Source organism: Tupaia chinensis, unplaced genomic scaffold (genome assembly GCF_000334495.1).
Source record: "Tupaia chinensis unplaced genomic scaffold, TupChi_1.0 Scaffold000045_1, whole genome shotgun sequence".
NCBI lineage: Eukaryota > Metazoa > Chordata > Mammalia > Scandentia > Tupaiidae > Tupaia > Tupaia belangeri.
The window spans coordinates 8,861,530-8,883,516 of record NW_006159501.1 but is presented as its reverse complement, the minus strand read 5'-3'; the positions used below and the strand labels follow the sequence as shown (position 1 = coordinate 8,883,516).

The 21,987-nt window shown below is 42.2% G+C and overlaps 1 protein-coding gene across 1 annotated transcript in view; it reads right to left on the bottom strand.

The window, feature by feature from the left end:
- Nucleotides 1–21,981, bottom strand: part of YWHAQ (tyrosine 3-monooxygenase/tryptophan 5-monooxygenase activation protein theta) — a 56,980-nt gene extending 34,999 nt beyond the window's left edge. Inside the window, exon 1 of the mRNA XM_006140833.3 lies at nt 21,688–21,981. Coding sequence (XP_006140895.1) covers nt 21,688–21,981 — 294 coding nt within the window. The remainder of the gene's footprint in view (nt 1–21,687) is intronic.
- Nucleotides 21,982–21,987: the final 6 nt, after the last annotated feature.

The following is a 21,987-nucleotide window of genomic DNA, read 5'->3' as shown; positions in this document are numbered from 1 at the left end:
GGTATGGGGTGGGGAAGCTAACCCTGGCAGTATCTTCAGCTACTCAGGAAAGAGGGTAGTTGGGTTCCAGAGCACAGTTTTCCTAACAGTGAAGCGAGGCAGCTCTCCAAAGGCTGACTGCAGTGGTGCTGAAGGAACCAGTCACTAAGGTCATCCGACTACAGCCCCTGTTGACAGCCCCCAAGTAGCCCTCTAATGCCAATCTGGGTTGTCCAGTAAACTTGCCTACAAGCAATAAATATGGTTAGATCATGGCTCTTTGCTAAGTTATCATTCTTGCAGCTCCCCTCAACATACCAACAAATTAGATCTTGAGTCCAAAGACTAAGAGAACAAATCCTAGACCTAAACGAACACTACTCTTTTACTTCCCTAGGTTCCTACCAAACAAATCTATTCCTTATCCTAATTTAAAAAGGAAAAATCACTGAAAAGGTGCTCTTTGGTCTTCATCGCTCTAATTTGTACTTACTAAAATCCATGCAATTCCGGTGCATTCATTGATGTGAATATGTCTTTCTGAGAAAGGAAATTAACATCAGTACTTGTATAGGTTAGAAAATATGTTGTATAAATAGTTCAAGCTTGAAAATTTTTTAAAAGAATTATTTAATTTAATTTTATTTATTTATGCATCTGTTTATTTCAAATTGACCAAAAAGTGGCAGAAAAAGAGAAAGTGAGAAAGCAAGCTACCAGGTCCAGGACTCAAACTGCAGATGGCCATGTGGGAACCCAACACCTTTAATCACCACGCCTGTTGCCAGCCCGAAAGTTAATTCTAATAGTAACAAAAGATTTAAAACAAATACTAGCTAGAGTATTTGTCAATCTAATATGGGACATGAGTTGCCATCATGATATCAGAGAATTAACACAAACCTCAGCCCCAGAGAGGTACCAGCGAGAACAGGAAACTCAGCCCCAGAGGGCTGCCCGTAAGAATGAACACAAACCTCAGCCCCAGAGGGGTACCAATGCACTTACATTGAAAGTAAAAATAAGCCAAAGAATAGTCCTTGCAATCATGGGGTTAATTATTTTGTGGACACACATACACACAAACGGCAACTAAAACTCACAGAATAAGCAGGCAAAGGAGAAGGGGAGGAAGCAGATAAAAGAGAATCCAGGGCTCAATAAAAAAAGAGAAAGCATTGTTTCTATCTCTTTGATCCAAATATTCCTAGACCCTTTCTCCTGATGCACAAGATTTCTAGCCACCACCATCCCATGACCCAGGCAAAATTACAGTAGTAATGCCATCAACATCTGCTACAGCACTGTGGTGCCTTGTGGGGGGAGGGACGGTCCTTTAATGGGCATAATATTGGCCACTTAAAAAAAGAATCCACTTGCCTTTTAACTCAGCTACCATTCAAACACGTAATAGAGAATACGGCCTGACAAGCCATGGGGCAACAGAGTAAGGCTATGCACGAACTGCAACGTGCCAGTTATTCAACAAGATCAAACACCTTCTCTTCAGTTCATTAAAAACAGCTGAACCAATTCCAGATAGCATTAGAAGTAAATAAAATACTTAGTCTCTGTCAGTCATATCCTCAAATTTTAGCAGCTGACTATTGAGTCACCGTAACTACAATGTAAAATGCTACACTGGACCAGCCTCATGCGTTAAGGGAGCTAAGTCCCACGAGGCCAACCAAAGCGTGAATCCCAGCCCCAAAGACTTGAAAAACACTTGTCACATTCGTGTGTGTGCGCTAATCCCAACAGGAGGCAGAAATGGAGACGGGACTGTGGCATGAGAACAGCCCATTAGGGGATATTTCCTCTTTGTCTCTGCTGTGTGGCAAGTACACACACCCTATGGAAAGGAGAAAAAAAAAGGCCATGGCTTCTGCTCCAAGATTCCCAAGATATGAGGTTTACAAGGACAGTTCAATACGTGCACTGGTGACACTAACAGCACGTTCCAGGCCCAGACCACGTGGAGCAGTCTGTAGTATCCTGGACTGCAGAGCTGGAAGCCACATGGCCAGCCATGGCTTTGGATCACCAGGTCAGCCCCAAGTAAAGTAAGAGGACTGCATGTGGTAAGACTGTCCACGGCACTTCTCCCTCCCTCCCCTTCTCGTGAACTACCATTAAAAAAAAAGGCTATCTTCCAGATCTGTCAACCTGCATTAAAAACAATTGCACATACAGGAACACCACAGAGGAAAAAGAAAAAAAAAAAAAATCAAGGTAAATACCAAACTTTATTTCCCTTAAGAAATTTGCACTTGGGAAACCAGCAGTTAGCATAATGGCTGTGTCACTGGACTCCCGCGTAGTCGACCGCGATTCGCGTCCCGGACCTGGTGGCTTAAAATTCACACCGGGCGCGTGTGCATGCGTGCGTGCCCAAGATCCTGAGAGGAGAATGGAGGAGAAGGGATTGTGGCATAACCATCCCCCCTGGGGGGTGATTTCTCGCTTTCTGTCTCTATGTCTCTGTCTGACAAGCGCATGCGCCCTATAGCAAAAAAACTCTCAAAAAAAAAAAAAAAAACCCAGAAATTTGCACTTTATTAGTATCCAGAAGCTATTTTAGCCACTAAGTTGCAAAGGAAAGGATAAATGAAGTTTTCCTTAAAGGCAGGGAGAACAAGAAAGTCAAACTGTAGTTTACGTATAAGTAATTAAACTGGACAGGCATCTTGATAACACAAAGATGTTCCACTAATTAAAAATAGGTCAAAACTGCCGTGCTAGCTTGGTACATGTGGGCCAAATTTTGCTATATCCTAGGAAGATTACTAAAGATAGAAAATGGCTTCAAGTAGCAAGGACGCCATTGTACTTTTACTTGAACTTTGTCTTTTATAAGTCTATGACAAACTGAATTAAGCCACTACTGCATTAGAGAAATGGTGTCATCTTTCTATATTTTTGAGAGATTTTTGCTATAGGGCACATGCACTTACCAGAGAGACAGAGACAGAGAGACAGAAAGCAAGAAATCGCCCCCCAGGGGGAATGGTCACGCCACAATCTCTTCTCCTCCATTCTCCTCTCGGGATCTTGGGCACGCACACAGGCACACGTGCCCAGCATGTTTAAGACTCCAGGTTCGGGACTCGAACCGTGGTCGACTACATGGGAGTCCAGCAACATAGCTATTACACTAACTGCTGTCATCTTCTATGGGCTTATTTTCTCATCTATTGCCAACCCATGCCATTATCTCTGCAGTACAACATTACATCCGGCATCTTTCTGCGTCTAGTCTGTTACAGGGTATGAAGAGAGGAACAAGGTTAACAGAAGCAAAAGGTTATGGTCAAAAAACCATTTTGCATTTGCAACTAAACTTCTACAGAGGGCCAGCTCCATGGCATAGCATGTGTTGCTCTTGAGAAGCTGGATCCCACTAGTGACTAGTTTGATTCCCAGCATGATCAATCTGAAACATCCCAGGCACATGTGCCCAAAGGGAGGAAGACTGGAGGAAGGGGATTATGCTGCAATCGGACCCTGCGGAGGGTGCCCATCTCCCTCTCTCCTCCTCTCCCTTTCTCTCTGGCACCCACAAAAGTACTATCAGAAAGAAAAAACAAATTTATGAAGGCTACTAATTATATTGAAATGAACTACTCCTTGGAAAATAAAGCAGTGCTTAGTAGTATACAGAGGGAAATAGATGAGGTGCTTATTCCTACCTACCCTCACAGTGTACCAATCTGTATCTGGATGGGTTGCCATTTCTTTCGGGGGAAGTCACAAAAGAAATTTAGGACATTAAATTGTCTGGTAAACTCCAAACAAAGAACTGAGTCTCATTACCAGGGTTAGAAACAAACTACTACATAAACACCACACTTTCTTACAGAGCGGAGAGTAAGCAAGGTAAAAAGGCGAGGCCCTATCAAAAACCTCTCTCCATCCCTTCTCCTCTTGCATAAGCGGTGTGGGCACTCTCTCTTAACCCTTAGAAGGTCCGTCAAAGACACAACAGATTTAAAGGCTGACTATGCCACTTTTGATATCCTAATATAAAATTTAAAAGCTGGAAAAACAATTCCCATATGTGGAAAATTTGGTATTACAATAGTTAACATCTGTGCTACATTTACAAACTGAAAGAATGATGGATGACAGTTTGTAAAGTGCTTTTGCTTATTTGCTACTCCCTGGGATTTTTCCCTGTCTAATATGCATGACTTGTAGAATTATATTGTCTAAAACTCCAAGACTCTGAATAATGTTCAAAAGAGTTAAGACTATATCTCTGGAGAAAATTTTTTTTAAAAAAATTAAGTTATGGGGCCAGCAGATGGAGTAGCAGGTACATTGCTGGACTCCTGCATGGCCGACCACTGTTGGAGTCCCAGACCCAGTTGCTTCAAAATCATGTTGGGCACATGTGTGTCCAAAATCCCAGGAGAAAGGATTGTGGCATGGCCATCCTCCCACCATGGGCTAAATTATCCGCCCCTGCCTAGGGGGGAAGGGGAATAATTTCTCACTTTACCCTAACTGTATCTGTCCGTCTGTCTCTCCAACGAGCACACACGCTAAAGAACCTCTAGGAAAAAAAAATGTTAAAAAGAAACTAGTTTTATCAGTAGCTGAAATAGCTTTATAAACACCTGCCAGTCCATTTAATCTCACAAACCTGTTTTAGGCAAAACTAAATCACTAAATATTTTCCGGTAACTGAAAAATTTCACAGGTCTTTCCTTTTCCTTTCCAAATATATAGCTGACATAAAAAGACAGTATAGCCTCATCTCCCAACTGCTTCGTCATTCAAACTGCACCAGCTTACTTGTACTAACTAAATATGAAACTAAAACTCTACAATGAAAAATAAGATAATACAAAAACACAATTTTCCTGATAAAGCCTTATCTCTGTAAAACATAAATCAAATGCAAATGGAGAACAAAAGAAATGAACTGGACAAGTAAATACTATTTCAACATTTTCCTAAACCTTCAATTTAGCGATGGAGTCTCATCACTGTACACTCCTCTCACTCTCCCTAATCTATTAAAGCCGTTACTTTCTTTTTTTTTTTTTTGGAGAGGTTTTTGCTATAGGGTCCATGTGCTCACCATAAAGAGAGACAGAAAGCGAGAAATCACCCCCCGGAATGGCCAAGCCGCAATCCCTTCTCCTCCATTCTCCTCTTGGGATCTTAGGCACGCACACATGCGCGTCCGGCCTGAGTTTAAGCCACCGAGTCTGGGACACTACATTGGAGTCCAGTGACACAGCCATTACGCCAACCGATGGTTCCTAAAGTTGTTACTCTCTTGAGCTTTTCTCTTAATTAGATGGTTCTCAAGATTTCCTATCCCCAAATACCTTAGGCAGGTTTGAGAAAAGAGGAAATGGAAATTTCCAGGAAACATCAGTAATTAAAAAAAAAATTTATATAAGTTTATTTTTATTTCTTCAGAGACAAAGAGGCAGGGAGGCACCCCAAAAAGGTCTTCTAGTTACAATCTACTCTTGGTTTCAGCCCGCTCAGATCATGGGCATACATGTCCCAATTTGCTCAGGGGAGCACTGGAACACAAAAACCCAGGACGTTCCCAAAGTCCAGTTGAATTACTACCTGCCGCCACCTGGCCCCCAGCAGTACTTTTTTTTTTTTTAAGAGGTTTTTGCTATAGGGCACGTGTGCTTGCCAGACAGACAGACAGAAAGTGAGAAATCATCCCCCAGGGGAATGGCCACGCCACAATCCCTTCTCCTCTCCAGGATCTTGGGCATGCACACATGCCCGGCATGAGTTTTAAGCCATCAGGTCCGGGACGCAAACCGCGGTCGACTACGTGGGAGTCCAGCAACATAGCCATTACGCTAACTGCTGGTCCCTCCTAGCAGTACTTTTTAGTAGAATCACTTTAACATGTGACATTTCCTTTGGCAAATGTTAGTCCTTAGATGTTTAAATGTTATATAAAATTTTTCAGAAATATATTAAAAGTTAAATTTTGTAAAAACTAATTTTCACACAACACAGCTGTATTAATAGAATAATCAGTTCTTCCATTTTGCAATGAACCAAATACCTGAACACATCAGGCACATGTGCATGCATGCCCAAAATCCTGACAGAATGGAGGAAATGGGACTGTGGCATAGCCATACTCCCTTGGCGGTGACTTCTCTTTCTCTTTTCTGGAGAGTGCACATGCCCTATAGTAAAATAAATAAATAAATGGTTTTTTACCATAGGACGAGTGTACTCAATAGAGAGACAGAGAGACAGTGAGAAGGAAAGTAAGAAATCACGCCCCCCAGAGGGGATGGCCATGCTGCAATCCCTTCTCCACTCTCCTGAAACCAGCAGATGGCATAGTGGTTACATTGCCAGACTCCCATGTAGTCAACCACAGTTCTGAGTCTTGAACCTGGTAGGTTAAAACTCACGCCCGGCACATGTGCTTGCATGCCCAAAATCCGAGAGGAAATTGGAGAAAAATAGATTGTGGTGTGGCCATCCCCCCCAAGGGGATGATTTCTCACTTTCTGTCTCTCTTTCTCTGTCTCTGGCAAGTTCATGTGCCTGATAGCAGAAATCTCTCTTAAAAAACAAAAAACAATGGTGGGAGGGTGGTGGTGGGAAGCTAGCTAGCCCAGGCCTGGTGGTTAAGGCTGCTAGATCCCACATGGCTGACTGTGCAGATTTTGAGACCCAGACCCAGAATCTTGAGAAATATGCCAAGTGCATACATACCCAAAATCCTGAGAGGAAAACAGAAAAGGGACCATGGTGGACCATGTGTGGTGTGGCCATCCCCCCCAGGGGAGATCTCTCACTTCCTCCCCCACCTTTTCCTCTCTTGTGAGCATATGCACCTTATAGCAAAAAATGAAAAACAAACAGAAAACCACAAATACTTGAATTCTAAATCAGGCCCCAAATACTCAGAGTATTTTCTGACATAAACACCCACTGGGACCTTCCTAACCTCTTCATTAGTCCATCAGAATCTCGAGGGAAACATGATCACTGAAGCCTAAAAACTACATTCCCAGGTTGGAGAGAGGTAAAATGCAACACTGTGCTTGCTGATCCACAGGGAAGGTTCTGAGCTCGTGTTTAGAGACTGTCTTGCATACACTGGGCAAGCCCACGCCCATGACCCATGCCTGGCTAAGGCTGTGAGTCAGGGCCCTGTTGTGGATGCTCTTTCTATATCTCTTTCTTATAAAAGAAACAGATAAACTAAAAGAAAGGAAAAAGAAAGAATAAAAAGTATATCCCTGAATAACCCTATAAAGTACCAGGCTAAACTACAGGTCAAACTAGTAGTATAGTTTGTTTTTTTTTTTTAAAGAATTATGTAACTTTACTTACTTACTTACTTATTTAATTTAACTTGACCACAGAAGGACAGAGCGAGCGTGAGAGAGGGAAAGTGAGAAAGCAAGTCGCCAGGTCCAGGATTCAAACTACTATTGGCCACGTGAGAGTCCAAAACCCGTAACCACTATGCCACCTGCTAGCCCCAGTACTGTAGTTTCTAAGTTAAAAAATTCTCTGATCTGTGTTCAAGTAATGTCTTTTTGGGAGAATGAGTAAAAGAGAGAAAATGGGAGTACTAATTCTAGATAAGAAACACCAATAAGATTTAATTTGGGCAGTAAAAAGACTAACCTGAAGACCACTCTAGTTTATGGTTTTAAAGCATTTTCCCAGACTTTTCCACCATATTATTTCCTACAATCACCCTGACAATGTATGTCTTTCAAGAAAGAAAACTATATTAAATTTACAAAGTCCTTGTATCATCATGAGGGCTCACCACCTGCACCATAATTACTCCATTTCTCTAAGTCAAGTCTACGGCAAATGTGCCAGGGGAAGGGGAATGTTCAACAATCAAAGTAAACTAAAGCTCCCTCATAGGACACACTTTAATAACACAGTATGCCAAACCCACCTGGAGCGTAAGATTCAGAAGACAAAGCGATCATGGAATACTGCTCATCTTAAGAGAAAAGATGTTAAACGGACAGTCAAGGCCAGCGTGAAAGACTAGTTTCACTGATAAATGCTTGGATCAGGCCAGTCCCACAACACAGCAGTTAGGCACTACACAGAGGACGCCAGATTCTACATCACCAACCTGGGTTTGAGTCCCAGCCCCACAGTGATCATATATGCCCAGAATTCTGAAAAGATGGAGATTGAGAGGAAAAAGGGACGTCCTCAGGCTTTGTGAGGGGTTCGCTCTTGTGAATGTGCATGCTTCCTCTGCAATAATAAAAATCAACAAAATAAAACAGATCAAGGCTGGCTAACAGCTAATTTGCCTCTAAAAGCTGTATAATTTTCAAACCTAAATGTAACCAGCTCCAAACAACATTAACCGCATATTTGAACATACTAAGTGGGCTTTTCGGTTGGCTATTGGGAGAGGGGGAGTGAAGAGAACGTTAACCTCTCATTACCATTCTCACCGTGAGGAAGCAGAAGGCATTCCCACATCCTAGTTCTCATTATCATATCTAATTTCTCTGGTCTCCAAACCTGTATTACTAGGATAACATGGCAGGTAGAAAGACTGGAAAATGAGAAAGATGGGATGGTTTTACACATTTCATTATCATCACATAACAAATACTCAAAAAAAGAAAGTGCTTGGGGACCAGCAGTTAGCGTAATGGCTATGTGGCTGGACTCCCATGTAATCGACCACAGTTCGTGTCCCGGACCTGGTGGCTTAAAACTCACGCCGGGCGCATGTGCATGTGTGCCCAAGATCCCGAGAGGAGAATGGAGGAGAAGGGATTGCGGCGTGACCATCCCCCACCCCGGGGGTGATTTCTCGCTTTCTCTCAGTCTCTTTCTGGCAAGCGCACACGCCCCATAGCAAAAACTTCTCCCCAAAATTTAAAAAAAAAAATTTTTTTTAAAGTGCTTGGGGCTAGCAGGTGGCATGGTAGTTAAGGCTCTGGATTCCCACATGGCTGACCATAATTCAAGTCCCAGACCCAGTGGCTTGAAAATCACACTGGGCATATGTGCATGTGTGCCCAAAATATCAAGAGGAGAATAAAGGGAGTGGGGTGTGGCCATCCTGAGGGACGATTTCTCATTTTTCCTCTCTCCCTTTCTCTCTCTGGCGGGCACAAGTGCCCTATAGCAAAAACAAAAAAATCTAATTAAAAAAAAAAAGTGCTCAATCGCCCATCACGGTAATGAAATTCCCTTACAGCAAGTTTTCAAAGTGTGGACACATCGGGACCAGCAGTTGGCGTAACAGCTATGTTGCTGGACTCCCACGTAGTCGGACACGGTTCAAGTCCCGGACCCAGTGGCTTAAACTCACACTGGACGCATGTGCGTGCGTTCCCAAGCTCCTGATAGGAGAATAGAGGAGAAGGAATTGCAGTGTGGCCATCCCCCTGGGGGGTGATTTCTCACTTTCTGTCTCTCTCTCTTTCTCTCTCTCTCTCCCTATCTATCTCTATCTCTGTCTTTCTGGCAAAGGCACATGCCCTATTGCAAAAAACCTCTCCAAAAAAAGAAGTTACTATGTCACACATAGGAAGTACCAGTCTATCAGTCATGTTTCCTAAGTTGTTGCAGTGATATTCTCGAATATGTTGAGGACAAGACACAGGTACACTAGTATTAAAGACATCCAACCGCAGATGTAGAATATTCTAATACATGGCAACCAACACTTACAGAGGACATCCATATAGTCATCCCCTAGATCCTACTATTAATCTTTTACCATACTTAGGGACCACCAGATGGCATTAATGGTTATGTTGCTGGACTCCCACATGGTTGACTATGGTTCGATTCCCACACCCAGTGGCTTGAAAAACTCACATGAGAAGCGTGTGTGTGCCTGACCAAAATCCCAAAAGAGTGGAGGAGAAGGGATTATGGCATGGTCATTCCCTCCGGAGGTGATTTCTCACTTTCTCTGTCCCTCTGGTGAGCACATGTACCCTATAGCGAAAATCTCTCTAAAAAATTTTTTTAAATCTTTTACCATACTTGCTTTATCATGTATCATACATTGCCATTAATTTTTATGTAAAATGGAGGCACACACATGACTAACTTTTCTTCTTCTGAAGCAAAATTTACATACAATGAAATGAAATGTACAAATGTAGGTGCACACTTGCTGGTTTTGACAAACGCATATATCTATGTAACATCAAACCCTATCAACATGAAGAACATTACAATCATCCCAGAAAGTCCTCTGCTTCTACTGCCCTCAGTGGCCACTAATGTTTTTTTTTTTCCATTATAAACTAGCATTGCTTGTTCTCAACTATGTGTAACGGAATCACATACTATGTATCTCTATATGCAAAAAATTTTTCATTTGGTATGCTTCTGAAGTTCATCCATATTACAACACATGTCTGTAGTCTGTTCCTTTTTACTCTAAACTCATTATAAATTCAAATTAAGCAAAAGAAAAATAGACTTAATACATCTAACCTATTAAACATTGCTTAGCCTAGCCTGCCTTAAATGTGCTCAGAACGGTGACATTAGCCTACAGTTGAGCAGTCATCACACACGAGGCCTACTTTAAAAAAAAAAAAGAATTTCATTTTTATTATTATTATTTTCATTTGCCAGAGAGAGAAAGAGAGGGAAGATGAGAAAGTAAGCTGCCAGATCTGGGACTCAAACTGCTGGCGGCCACATGGGAGCCCAGCACCCCAACCACCATGCCATTTCTGAGCCCCACAAAGCTGACTTTATAACAAGGTGCTAGCTGTCCTATGTAATTTATTAAATACTGTACTGAAACAGAATGGTGGTACAGGTACTCAAAGTATGGATGCTATTCAGGAAGAATCACTTTTGTATCATTCATTGTAAAGTAAAAAAAAAAAAAAAAATCCTAAATTGACCACCTTAAGTTGGAAACTGCTTTTATTCATTTATGAAGATACCACAATGTTTATCCACTTTCTTATTAAGGGACTGTTTCCAGTTTTCTGCACTTACAATAAAACTGCTATGGACACTTTTGTACAGGTCTTTTTCTAGAACTATGTGTTCATACCTCTGTGTAAATATAATTATCTAGGAGTGGAATTTTTAGGGGGGGAAACTCTTTTTAATTATAGAAAAATTTAAAGAATACAATAATTTGCTTTAAAGCCAAATATAACTATATTAATTCAGTCTCTTATTTCAACTATACCCATTATTCTAAAGTACTAAATATATATTTTTTAACAGTGGTTTTTGCTAGAGGGCACATGTACTTTCTGGAAAGACAGAGACAAAGAAAGGAGAAATCACCCCGGTGTGTGTGTATACACACACACGTGCATGCACGCAGCCCTTCTCCACTCTCTGGGGATTTTGGGCACTCACTCACACGTACCTGGTGTGAGTTAAGCCTCTCAGTCCAGACTTGAACCATGGTTGACTATGTGGGAGTCCAGCAACATAACCATTATGTAATGCTGAAGTCCTAAATATTACCAGTATCATTTTCTTTACATTCCACATACAGACAACGCTTTCGAGTGTAATGATTATTTATCATGAAATACTCATGAAACCATAACCACTGATTTACCAACGAATTAAGTATAAAGCAGTAGATGAACCACCATCCTTCTTCTCTTCACATCTTTTAAGTAACATCCCCTACGATACACGGAAAAGTCGATGATGCAAACCCAAGGATATTTTGTTTTACTTTGAAAGAACAAGTGCTAAATATAAAAATTGGTCTAGATGATAAATATCATAAAGAAACATCAATGTAATTAAGCAGATTTCCAAACTGTCAGTTACCATGAATTAATTAATTCCATGTTATGGTACCATGAAAACTATAAACAAGATTCAGAAAAATCAGTTCCAGTAATTAGCTCTTTGAGAGAATCACAGTAGTTATGATGGTTAATTTTAGATGTCAGCCTGATTGTACCTAAGTCATACCTAGAGAACTACTTTTTTTTTTTTTTTTTTTTTTGGCATGTCTGGAAGAGATTAGCACGTGAGTCTGAGTGAACAAAGTGGAGATGCTCTATCCTCAACGTGGACAAGCACCTTTCAATGAGCTGAGGGCCCACAGAAAGACAGAAACAGAAAAAGAACAGAAACAAAAGGCCAACTGGTCTCTCTCCAGGAGCTGAGATAACTGATCTCCCGCCTTAGACATCAGAATTCCAGACTCTTGGTTTCAGACAGATTTGCACCATCAGATTCCCTGGTTCTGAAGACATCAGACTTGGACTGAGTCACGCTATCAATGTCCCCAGGCCTCCAGTTTCAGACTATCATAATAGGGATATGTGAGCCAATCCCCCTCATGAATCCCCTCTCATCCACCCACCCATGCACCATCCTGTTGGTTCTGTCTCTGGAGAATCCTAATACAGTAGGCCTCATTATACCCAACACTCAACATGGAGTTTAACACTTTCATCCTTCTGGTCACCAGATCTTTGTTCTCTCTAAAACCTTAACCAAAAACTTAACCTAAGGCATGCAAGAAGAATGTTCTTCCCAATGTTGTTTATATATGGAGAAACATAATTTAAATGGCCAACAGACTATTAGTAAAATCATGGAACATCCAATACACACCACAGGGTTAAAAGTCTGGACTGAACTACGTAAGTCAAGCTATCAATGGCAGTTATAAAGGAAGAAATATTTGCTGTTTACCAGTTTTCACTGCTTCTTCCTAATAGATTTCACTATTTATTCTAGTTAGCCTTTTTTTCCCTTTTATTTTTTTAAGAGTTTTGTTTTGTTTTGTTTTTTCCCTATAGCATGCATGTGCTCACAAGAGAGACAGAGAGATAGAAAGCAAGAAATCACCCCCGGGGGGATAGCCAAGCTATAATCCCTTCTCCTCCATTCTCCTCTTGGGATTTTGGGCACACACGCACCTGGTGTGAGTCTGAAGTTGCTGCGTCTGAGACTCGAACTGCGGTCAACTACATGGGAGTCCAGTGACGTAACCATCACACCCTTCTTCTGGTTCTCTGTGTTAAGGTTTTAAAACAAATCTCAGGGCTTTAGCGGCAACTGGGGAGTGGTACTTTGAAAGTCCAGGACCCACTAAGTTCCTAAGGTACACTTTAAAATTAAATAGCATATACACAGTAGTGACAAAAATATTACAAGTTGGGACCAACAGTTGGCATAATGGTTATGTGGCTGGACTCGCATGTAGTCGACTGCAGTTCCAAGTCCCGGACCTGGTGGCTTAAACTCACGCCAGGCGCCTGTGCACATATGCCCAAGATCCCAAGAGGATAATGGAGAAGGAATTGTGGCATGGCCATCACCCTTGGGGGGGGGTGATTTCTCACGGTCTTTTTGGTAGGCCGAGGGCCCCATAAGCCAAAAAAAAAAAAAAAAAAAAAAAAAAAAAACTCTCCAGAAAGAAAAGAAAAATTACAAGTTTAGGTAAACTGTTCAGTCAGATGCAAGAACCCAAATGGCAGGTATGATACAATTTCTAGTTCTTTAGTTCTTTATTCATGACGGAGGGTATGCATGTATGTGTATGAGAGAAAAGTACCTTCTGCAAGGTCTGGTCCAGCTGTTCTTTATTCATGATGGAGGGTGTGCATGTATGTATATGAGAGAGAAGTACCTTCTGCAAGGTCTGGTCCAGCTGTTCTTTATTCATGATGGAGGGTGTGCATGTATGTATATGAGAGAGAAGTACCTTCTGCAAGGTCTGGTCCAGCTGTTAATTCCCTTCCTCCTGTCTTCCAGCCTACTGGATCTTGGGCACCTGTGCAGATGCCCAGTATGTTTCAGGCTGATCAGGCAGGGGATCAGTATTGCAGCTGCCATGTGGGATCTGGCTTCCACTGAGCAGTGCGTCACCACTGTGTCATGGAGTTGGCCCCAATTCAGTGCCACTTAATACAGCACATTTTACTTCTGTTCTCTCCCAGAGTTCCTCAATCCTGGCATTACTGGCACTCTGAGCTCGGTAATTCTTTGTCCTGGGAGCAGAGAGGACTGTCCTGTGCATTGTACTGTGATGCACAGCAGCCATTCTGACTCATTAGATGTTAGTGGTACCCATTCCCTCCCAAATTTAGACATCCAAAAAAATGTCTCCAGATGTGCTAAATTCTCCCAGGGGACAGGAAATGGGTAAAATCAGCCTGGCTGAGAAACACTGAAATGTTAGTTATTAATATTCCATTCAACTGCACTCTTCCATAAACACTCTGGGGTTTAAGGAGCTTACAATCTCAGGCAAAAGGAACAATGAAAAAAAAAATCAAGGATTTTGTTTTATGGCTTGCTACAGGGCACACACACTCAACAGAGAAATACAGAGAGCAAGAAATCACCCCCCCATGGGAGATGGCCACGCCACAATCCCTCCTCCTCCATTCTTCTCTAGTTATTTTGGTCATGCACACATCCAGGCTTGGAATGTTTTTCATGTCGAGAGTCCAGGACTCGAATCACACAGTCAACCATGTGGGGTCCGGCCACCTTCCCCACCGCACTATCTGGCTGGCCCTAAAATCAAGGAATTTTCAGATGTTGCAGTAGGGGCTGGCAGGTGGCATGGCAGTTAGGGGCATCAGACTCTTACATGGGCAAACATGGTTCAAGTCCCAAACCTGGGGGGCTTGCTTTCTCATTTTCTCCTCTTGCTTTGTCCCTCTCTGGCCAAATTAAAAGAAGTAAATAAAGTTAAATAAAATAATTCTTAAATAAATAAATAACATGTTGCTGCAGCATCTGGTGTATAAGGAAGGGTTTACTATCAGATTCTGGGAGTTTTGTCTACCAGTGTTATCTTCCTCTCTTCCTAGTTATAAACACTAATATCTTGTATTTATAAAAATGCACAAATTCTGGGACCAAACGGTTTACAGCAGCAAAACACATCACTACGAGGCAATCCCATGTGGAAGGTTCCCAGCTCAAGTCCAGAAACCTCCCTGAGTACATCAGGCACCTGCTTGCCCTAACCTGGGGATGGCTGGAAGCCAGAGGTGGGCCATCATCCAGACTTTGTTGGAGGTTCTGTCTCTCGCTCATTTACATAAAAAATAAGCAAACTTTAAAGAGAAGGAAAAAAAGGGGGTCACAAATCCTCAAAACAGAGATTCACATTGTGGTCTTTTTATTTTGTTTTTGGAGAGGATTTCGCTATAGGGCGCGTGTGCTCACCAGACAGACAGAGAGAGAGAGAGAGACATAGATACAGAAAGTGAGAAATCACCCCCCAGGGAGGATGGTCACGCCACAATCCCTTCTCCTCCATTCTCCTCTCGGGATCTTGGGCGGGCACGCAAGCACACGCATCCGGCATGAGTTTTAAGTCACCAGGTCCGGGACGCAAACCGCGGTTGACTACGTGGGAATCCAGCGACATAGCCATTCCGCTAACTGCTGGTTCCCCACATTGTGGTCTTAAGTAACATACTGTGTGGGGTGTGTGTTTGTGTGAGGGAGGGTCTTCAACAAGTTTGTGAAAAACGTCTCTTCTGAAAAATCTATGCATTAAATTTTTCTTGCACCAAGATAAGCTTCTACTAACTTGTTAAAACACGTCTACACAGGACCTAGTTTGAGACACTAAGGACCCGACATCAGCTGAAAAAAGCCCCTACCAAAACATGAATTCTGAGCTTACAAATGGATAATCCTTTTAAGATGTGGAGGTGATGTCCTCGGTGGCAGGCCCTCCGCATCAATTTACCAGGAAAAAAATGAATCTTGCTTGTGCCCTAAATGAAGGGGACCAGCAATCAACAATAGAAGCAATAGGTGGTAACCACAGACATCTCAAATGTTGAGTTTACGCGGTTCTAACTGAAAATGAAGTTGAGCAAATTGGTGCTCAATAGGTACCAAAACTGTTGGGCTCAGACCAGCTGCAGATGTGAGCAGAGCTTTCCACTGAATTTTTAAAAAAGGAATTTACTTTTTTTTTTTTGAGATTTTTGCCATAGGGTGTGTGCACTCGTTGGAGACAGCAAGAGACAGAGAGAAAGAAAGTGAGAAATCAACCCTTGGGGGTTTGGCCATGCCACAATCCCTTCTGTTTTCCTCTCGGGATTTTGAGCACACACCTGGTAGAAAGTTTTAAGCCTCCAAGTCTGGGACTTAAACCATAGTCAACGAAGTGGGAGTCCAGCAACGTAACCATCTGCTGGTCCCTATCTACTATTATTATTATTTTTTAATTTTCTATAGGGTACATGTGCTTATGAGAGAGACAGGAAGAAAGAGAGACATGCCAGGTCTGGGAATCGAACCATGGTCAGCCATGTGGGAGTCCAGCATCTTAACCATCACACCACCTGTGGCCCCTGGATGGAATTTTAAACAAGCGGGATCAAGACCCTGTGGCATTTCTTCGAAGAAGCAAAAGACACACATGGCTTTACCAGTACGACTCTAAAGACTAGCACAAGCAGAGCAATGGCCCAAGAGGTGGGAAGTGTTCCAACCTAAGCAAAGGCAGGCTGGTCAAGAGCAAAGATCATAGCCAGAGTCTTTTATGAGGGCTCAAGGTATTTGGCTTGTTGACTTTCTGGAGCATACTAAGAACAGTAACATCTTGGGGCCGGCAAGTGGCATGGTGGTAAAAGGCGCTGGACTCCCACATGGTCGACCACGGTTCAAGTCTCGGACCTGGTGGCTTGCTTTCTCACTTCCTCTCTCTCTCTGTGTATCTGTCTGATCAAACTGGAAAATAATAATGATAATAATAATAAATAAAGTTAAATAAAATAATTCTAAAAAAAAAAGAACAGTAACATCTGCTTCTGATGAGAGTGCTTTTAGTTACACCTTTAGCAGAAAAATACCCTGGGAAGCTTCAGCAGCATCCTTTTCCACCACGACAATGCTCTGTTGGTTCCTCTCACCAATTAAGGGCAATTTTACAAGTGTTGATGAGAAATCATTAGGCATCCACCTTACAGTCCTAACATGACTCTTCCTTAAATCTTTTTGTTTCCTGATCTTAAAAAAAAAAAAAGAAAAAACTTTAAAGGACATGCATTTTTTCCCCCAGTTAATAATGTAAAAAAGACTGCACTGACATGGTTAAACTTCTAGGTCCCTTAATTCTGTAGGGAGGAACTAAAAGGCTAGCTGGTATCAGTGCTTACTCAAGTATCCTGACTGAAGCAGGTGTAGCTTATGTTGAGAAATAAGTTGATTGATCTTTCTTTTTATTTTTTTAAATTTTATTTAACTTTTATTTATTTATTTTAATTTGACCAGAGAGGGGCAGAGTGAGAGAGAGAGAGAGAGAAAGCGAGAGAGAGGGAAAGTGAGAAAGCAAGCTGCCAGGTTTGGGACTTGAACCATGGTCAGCCATGTGGGAGTCCAGCGCTTTTATCCACCACGCCACCTGCCAGCCCCCAGTTGATTGATGTTTCATTTCCACCTTCCACGAACTTTTGAAGTCCCTCTTAAGTAGGGTCTACTGTGTTTCATTTCACCTGGAGTCAAATCACTTGCATTCAAATCCCTGACCTACCATTTTAACTAGCTTTGTAACCTTGACCAGATTACTAACGTTATGCCTCAGCTTCCTCAACTTTAAAAAAGAAAACAAATCCTACAAACAACTCATAGGAACAAAGTGAGTATGTGAAGTGTTTAAAACAGTGCTTAATGTATGCATGTCACTTATTACCTATTATTCTAACTATAAGCCAAGTAAAGGCAGGTACTGTGGGGGGCGTGGTGGCGCCCCCGCCCTATGGCAACGAAGAAACGGGCTGGGACCCTGCTGGGCCTCACAAAGCTACAAGGTTATGGAGCACTGATTTGAAAACTGTATGATGCCACAGCCAATACTTTGTCCATTTGGCAATAAAATTACATTAAGAGTCACAAGAACATTACCAGTCTAATGACCAGCAAAAAACATATTCATTTAAAGAGACTATTCTGTATAAAGTCAATCACATTACTGAATTAAGGTTTCAGAATCTTTACATGACAACTTTCATAGATTCTCTACATGCTGTTTTAAATTATTTCTATTTAAAAATCATAATACAGATTTCAGTCTCTGAAACTGTTTATGCTTTATACTGGAGCAGTCTACCAAAATTAGTCTATTAATATCAGTCTACAGGAGCGGGTAATAAGGTGTTTGAGGCAGGTTATCTTGTGTACACACTAAGTGTCTGGTTCTTATTCCAAGGTCAATGGCTTTGGAAATGACAGACTTTGTTTCCAAGTCCCAGAAGGGCTTTGAGGACCCTCTAATTTCTTAGCTTAGCCCTTCAAGTGACAACCAAGTCCTAGAGCTATAACATCTTTTTTTTTTTTTTTTTTGAGAGGTTTTTGCTATAGGGCGCGTGCACATCCCAGACAGACAGAGAGAGATATAGAGACAGAAAGCGAGAAATCACCCCCCAGAGGAGATGGTCACGCTGCAATCCCTTCTCCTCCATTCTCCTCTCGGGATCTTGGGCATGCACGCACATGCGCCCGGTGTGAAGTCACTGGGTCCCGGACGCGAACCGCAGTCGACTACGTGGGAGTCCAGCGACATAGCCATTACGCTAACTGCTGGTTGCCTAGAGCTGTAACATCTTACACATGCTGTTTAACCAATGTCCGGGTTTTAATTCAGCTTCGTTCTTCAAACGCATAATAAGATTACCAATGACTTCTGCATCATCACTTCCTCCTGAAGCATTTAACTGAAGTCATCGGCTTTTCAACATTTCATGTATTGTTGACAGCAACTTAAACTACTCATTTTTGAAGTGGGAAGAAGTCAGACCAGAGGTAGAATGGCTAAGATCCATCCAGCTCCAAAATATAAGAAATGGGAGAGACCTAGAATTTTTAATCAAACCCTCTAGTTTTACAAATTATACCTATAGACAGATAACTTGAAATCTCTTCCTTTTAGATTTCCACAAAGTGTTTGGTCTTGACCGCTCTGCCCTTCTTAACGTCCCTTGCTATTGGGAGCACTCATTTGGATTTTAACATCTTTTTCTGCTTTCACATTTCACTAGCCTTTCTCAATATCGTGATTATAAAAGTGATTAAGGATTGTCCCCTACATTCATTTTCAATAAATGGTCTAAAAAAATTCTACCCCAACCTACTCCAAGAAAGGGAAAGAAGATCCTGAGAATCTTTGCTATTCTGGATCAAAATTCTGGCTGTCCTTACGCTACTCTTTTATTACCAAGTCAGTCTCACTTTGCTTTCTGTACAATCTCCTTCCTATTCAACATAGAAAGAAAAATCCCATTTTAGCATACATGTTCAGAATCTTTAGGTTTCATTCTTTACTCATTATTTTGATAGATTTCTTATTAAATCAGTAATCTGTCAATTATCAAACTCTTGCTCACGAGTCTTTTAGTAATTTGTCTATCAGTCCAGATCACACTCAAACCACGAATTCTAGATGTAGCACACTGTTCAAAAATAATTCTAAATCTTCTGTCTCCTCATTGTCAACCACATGAGCAAAACCCCCTTCCTGTGACCTCTCATAAAAATGATGGTTCCTACCTTCCATTCCAGGCTTTTCTCCTATAATGGATTCATACATACCTTGCTCCAGCCACACTGAAACACCCTCCCACCCCAACAAGCGCTATCCTGTATGTTCCTTCTGCTTGAAACGTTCATACCCGATACATCATCCTCCTTCAATGCTCACCCATAAGCCACAATCTTTATGAAACCTTTCCTGGGGTTTCTGTTCCCTTCAAACTATATAGCGTTTTGCTCAAAAACCATCTTATGAGAATGAACATTCCTGTCTATACAGTCCTCCTATGCACTAAGTTATGGAGGGCAGTTCCACGGTTCTCGGCTTTGTTCCGGACTGTTGAGCACAGTGCGTCGCACAGCAAGCTGTCAATCAGTAATATGTAGTGCGAGGGTATGTTTTTTATAGCTTGGCCACAATTAGGCTCTTAAGTTATTTTACTAACAAAATATTTTATGTATTCCTAGATATCTCAGATTAGTCAAGGTAAAATAGACAACTATTTCCTTCTGGTACTAAAAAAAGAGAGTGCCCCAATTTCAGGGGCTCTCTCCTGTTGAAATGGTTATGAAAGGTCTATTTTATTACACTTGGCCTCTCTCAACCCACTATCAGCTAAGCAAAACTCTTTTCCACTTAAACTAAAATTTACAAGAGCCATAAAATAAAACAAATTTCTTTGGCTCAGTGGCTGAAGAACAGGAAAAATCTTGTAGTAATTCCGAACTGCTGCAGGGTAACTTAAATGCAAAGTAGTAACTGAACAAAAAAGACTGAAATACGCTATGAGATCATATAAAATACATGAACAGAATTCCTGTTACCAGGAGTCTCGTGTGTCGTCCCCCCCCCAATGACAAAGTTCCTGATAACCAACACCATGTGCTACTGAAGTCTATCATCGATTTCAAATTAGCAGATTTCTTGAATATAGGCAATCCAGTTCAAAAAGCTTTTATAAGTGCCTCCCTCTGCCAAGCAGGGAATGAAAGCTAAGAACACAGAGCTGAATATAACAGTCTCACCTTCATAAAACAAATCATCTCAGTAACAGTTCCCTCCTCTCTAGCACACACTCTGAATTGCTTTCTTTGCCCCTTTACCAGTTATTTCCATCAGCCATGATTTTGTTCAGATCATCTGTTAATGATTTAGAAAAACAGGTATGTTAAAGAATTTTATGAGGGGGGGAGAATATTTTCCCTGCTCTACCAGACTGATGGGGTGAAAGAGAGAAGGCTGGAAGAGAAGGAAAAAGGAATTTTTTTCTCCAATTTCCTTTGCTGGGAGGAAACTAATTCAGCATAATTGGTCTTTCAAAGCCTACTTATATGATGTGCAACAAACATGTCAAAAATCAGGCTCCTTGTAGATCACTTATCTAGATCAGATGTTTTATTCTTTATCTGTAGAAACAACTGTGCGGCTTTACAACACTCTAGGATATAATGCTGGTATTTAAATTGAAAAAAGCTTATCTTACTGATGAAAAGATCTGTGCAATGATAAAGCTAAAAAAAAAAACACCACCAGGTCTCTTCTCAATAAGGGTAAACTCCACCCAGCAGTCACCCTTCTTACGACTGGACAGTTCAAAACCGGGAGAGCCTTCTTGGCCTATTCAGAAGCGAATTCACTTCAACACGGTAGTGTAAGCACGGTTATGCCACAGCAAAGACATGCCGTTGAACACTGAAATTTATCAGAACATTCTGTACTTTAGAGTCAGCTGTGCCTTTCTCATGCTACTCGACTCCCCTCCTCCACCGTTTTTTAAACAGAGAAATGCTTAACAGACGCTCTACTTGAAAAATGAAGTATCTGTTCAGATTCTCGACGTCAGGTTCCATGACTACGCTGGGGAGGAAAACCTACTACGGTGTGTACGGACAAGGTGCCTGTGCCTTTCTCAGCCGCCTGCAGCCTATGAATGGATTCCTTAGGGCTAAAGGGGTCAAAGTGTATCTCAGTACCGCCTCCTAGAGCGAGAGCTTAAAAGCGGCTTTTCTGCAAATCTGTACATATTCCATGTCTCGATGTTGTACTGCGCGCGGGCAAGCCGGCAGGAGGGGACGGCTTTACTTACCCTTGGAAAAGCCAGTCTCAACTGCAGGCTGCCCAGGCTCACCCTCCGAAACCCTCCACTCCGCAGCGGGGGCGGCGACCCTCAGTGAAAGGCGCCACACACCGGCCCGCTCCCTCGGCCCGGCCGCCCGCCCCGGACTCACCAGGACCGTGGTGCAGATGGACCTCAGCTCCGACTCCACTTTCTCCCGATAGTCCTTAATCAGCTGCAACTTCTTGTCGGAGGTGTCGGTCTTCTGCTCGATGCTCGAGATGACCCTCCAGGCGGACCTGCGGCCCCCGACCACGTTCTTGTAGGCCACCGACAGCAGGTTGCGCTCCTCGTTGGACAGCTCGGCGCCCTGCTCGGTCACAGCCTTCATGCAGGTGGCCATGTCGTCGTAGCGCTCGGCCTGCTCGGCCAGCTTGGCCTTCTGGATCAGCTCCGTCTTCTCCATGGCGCG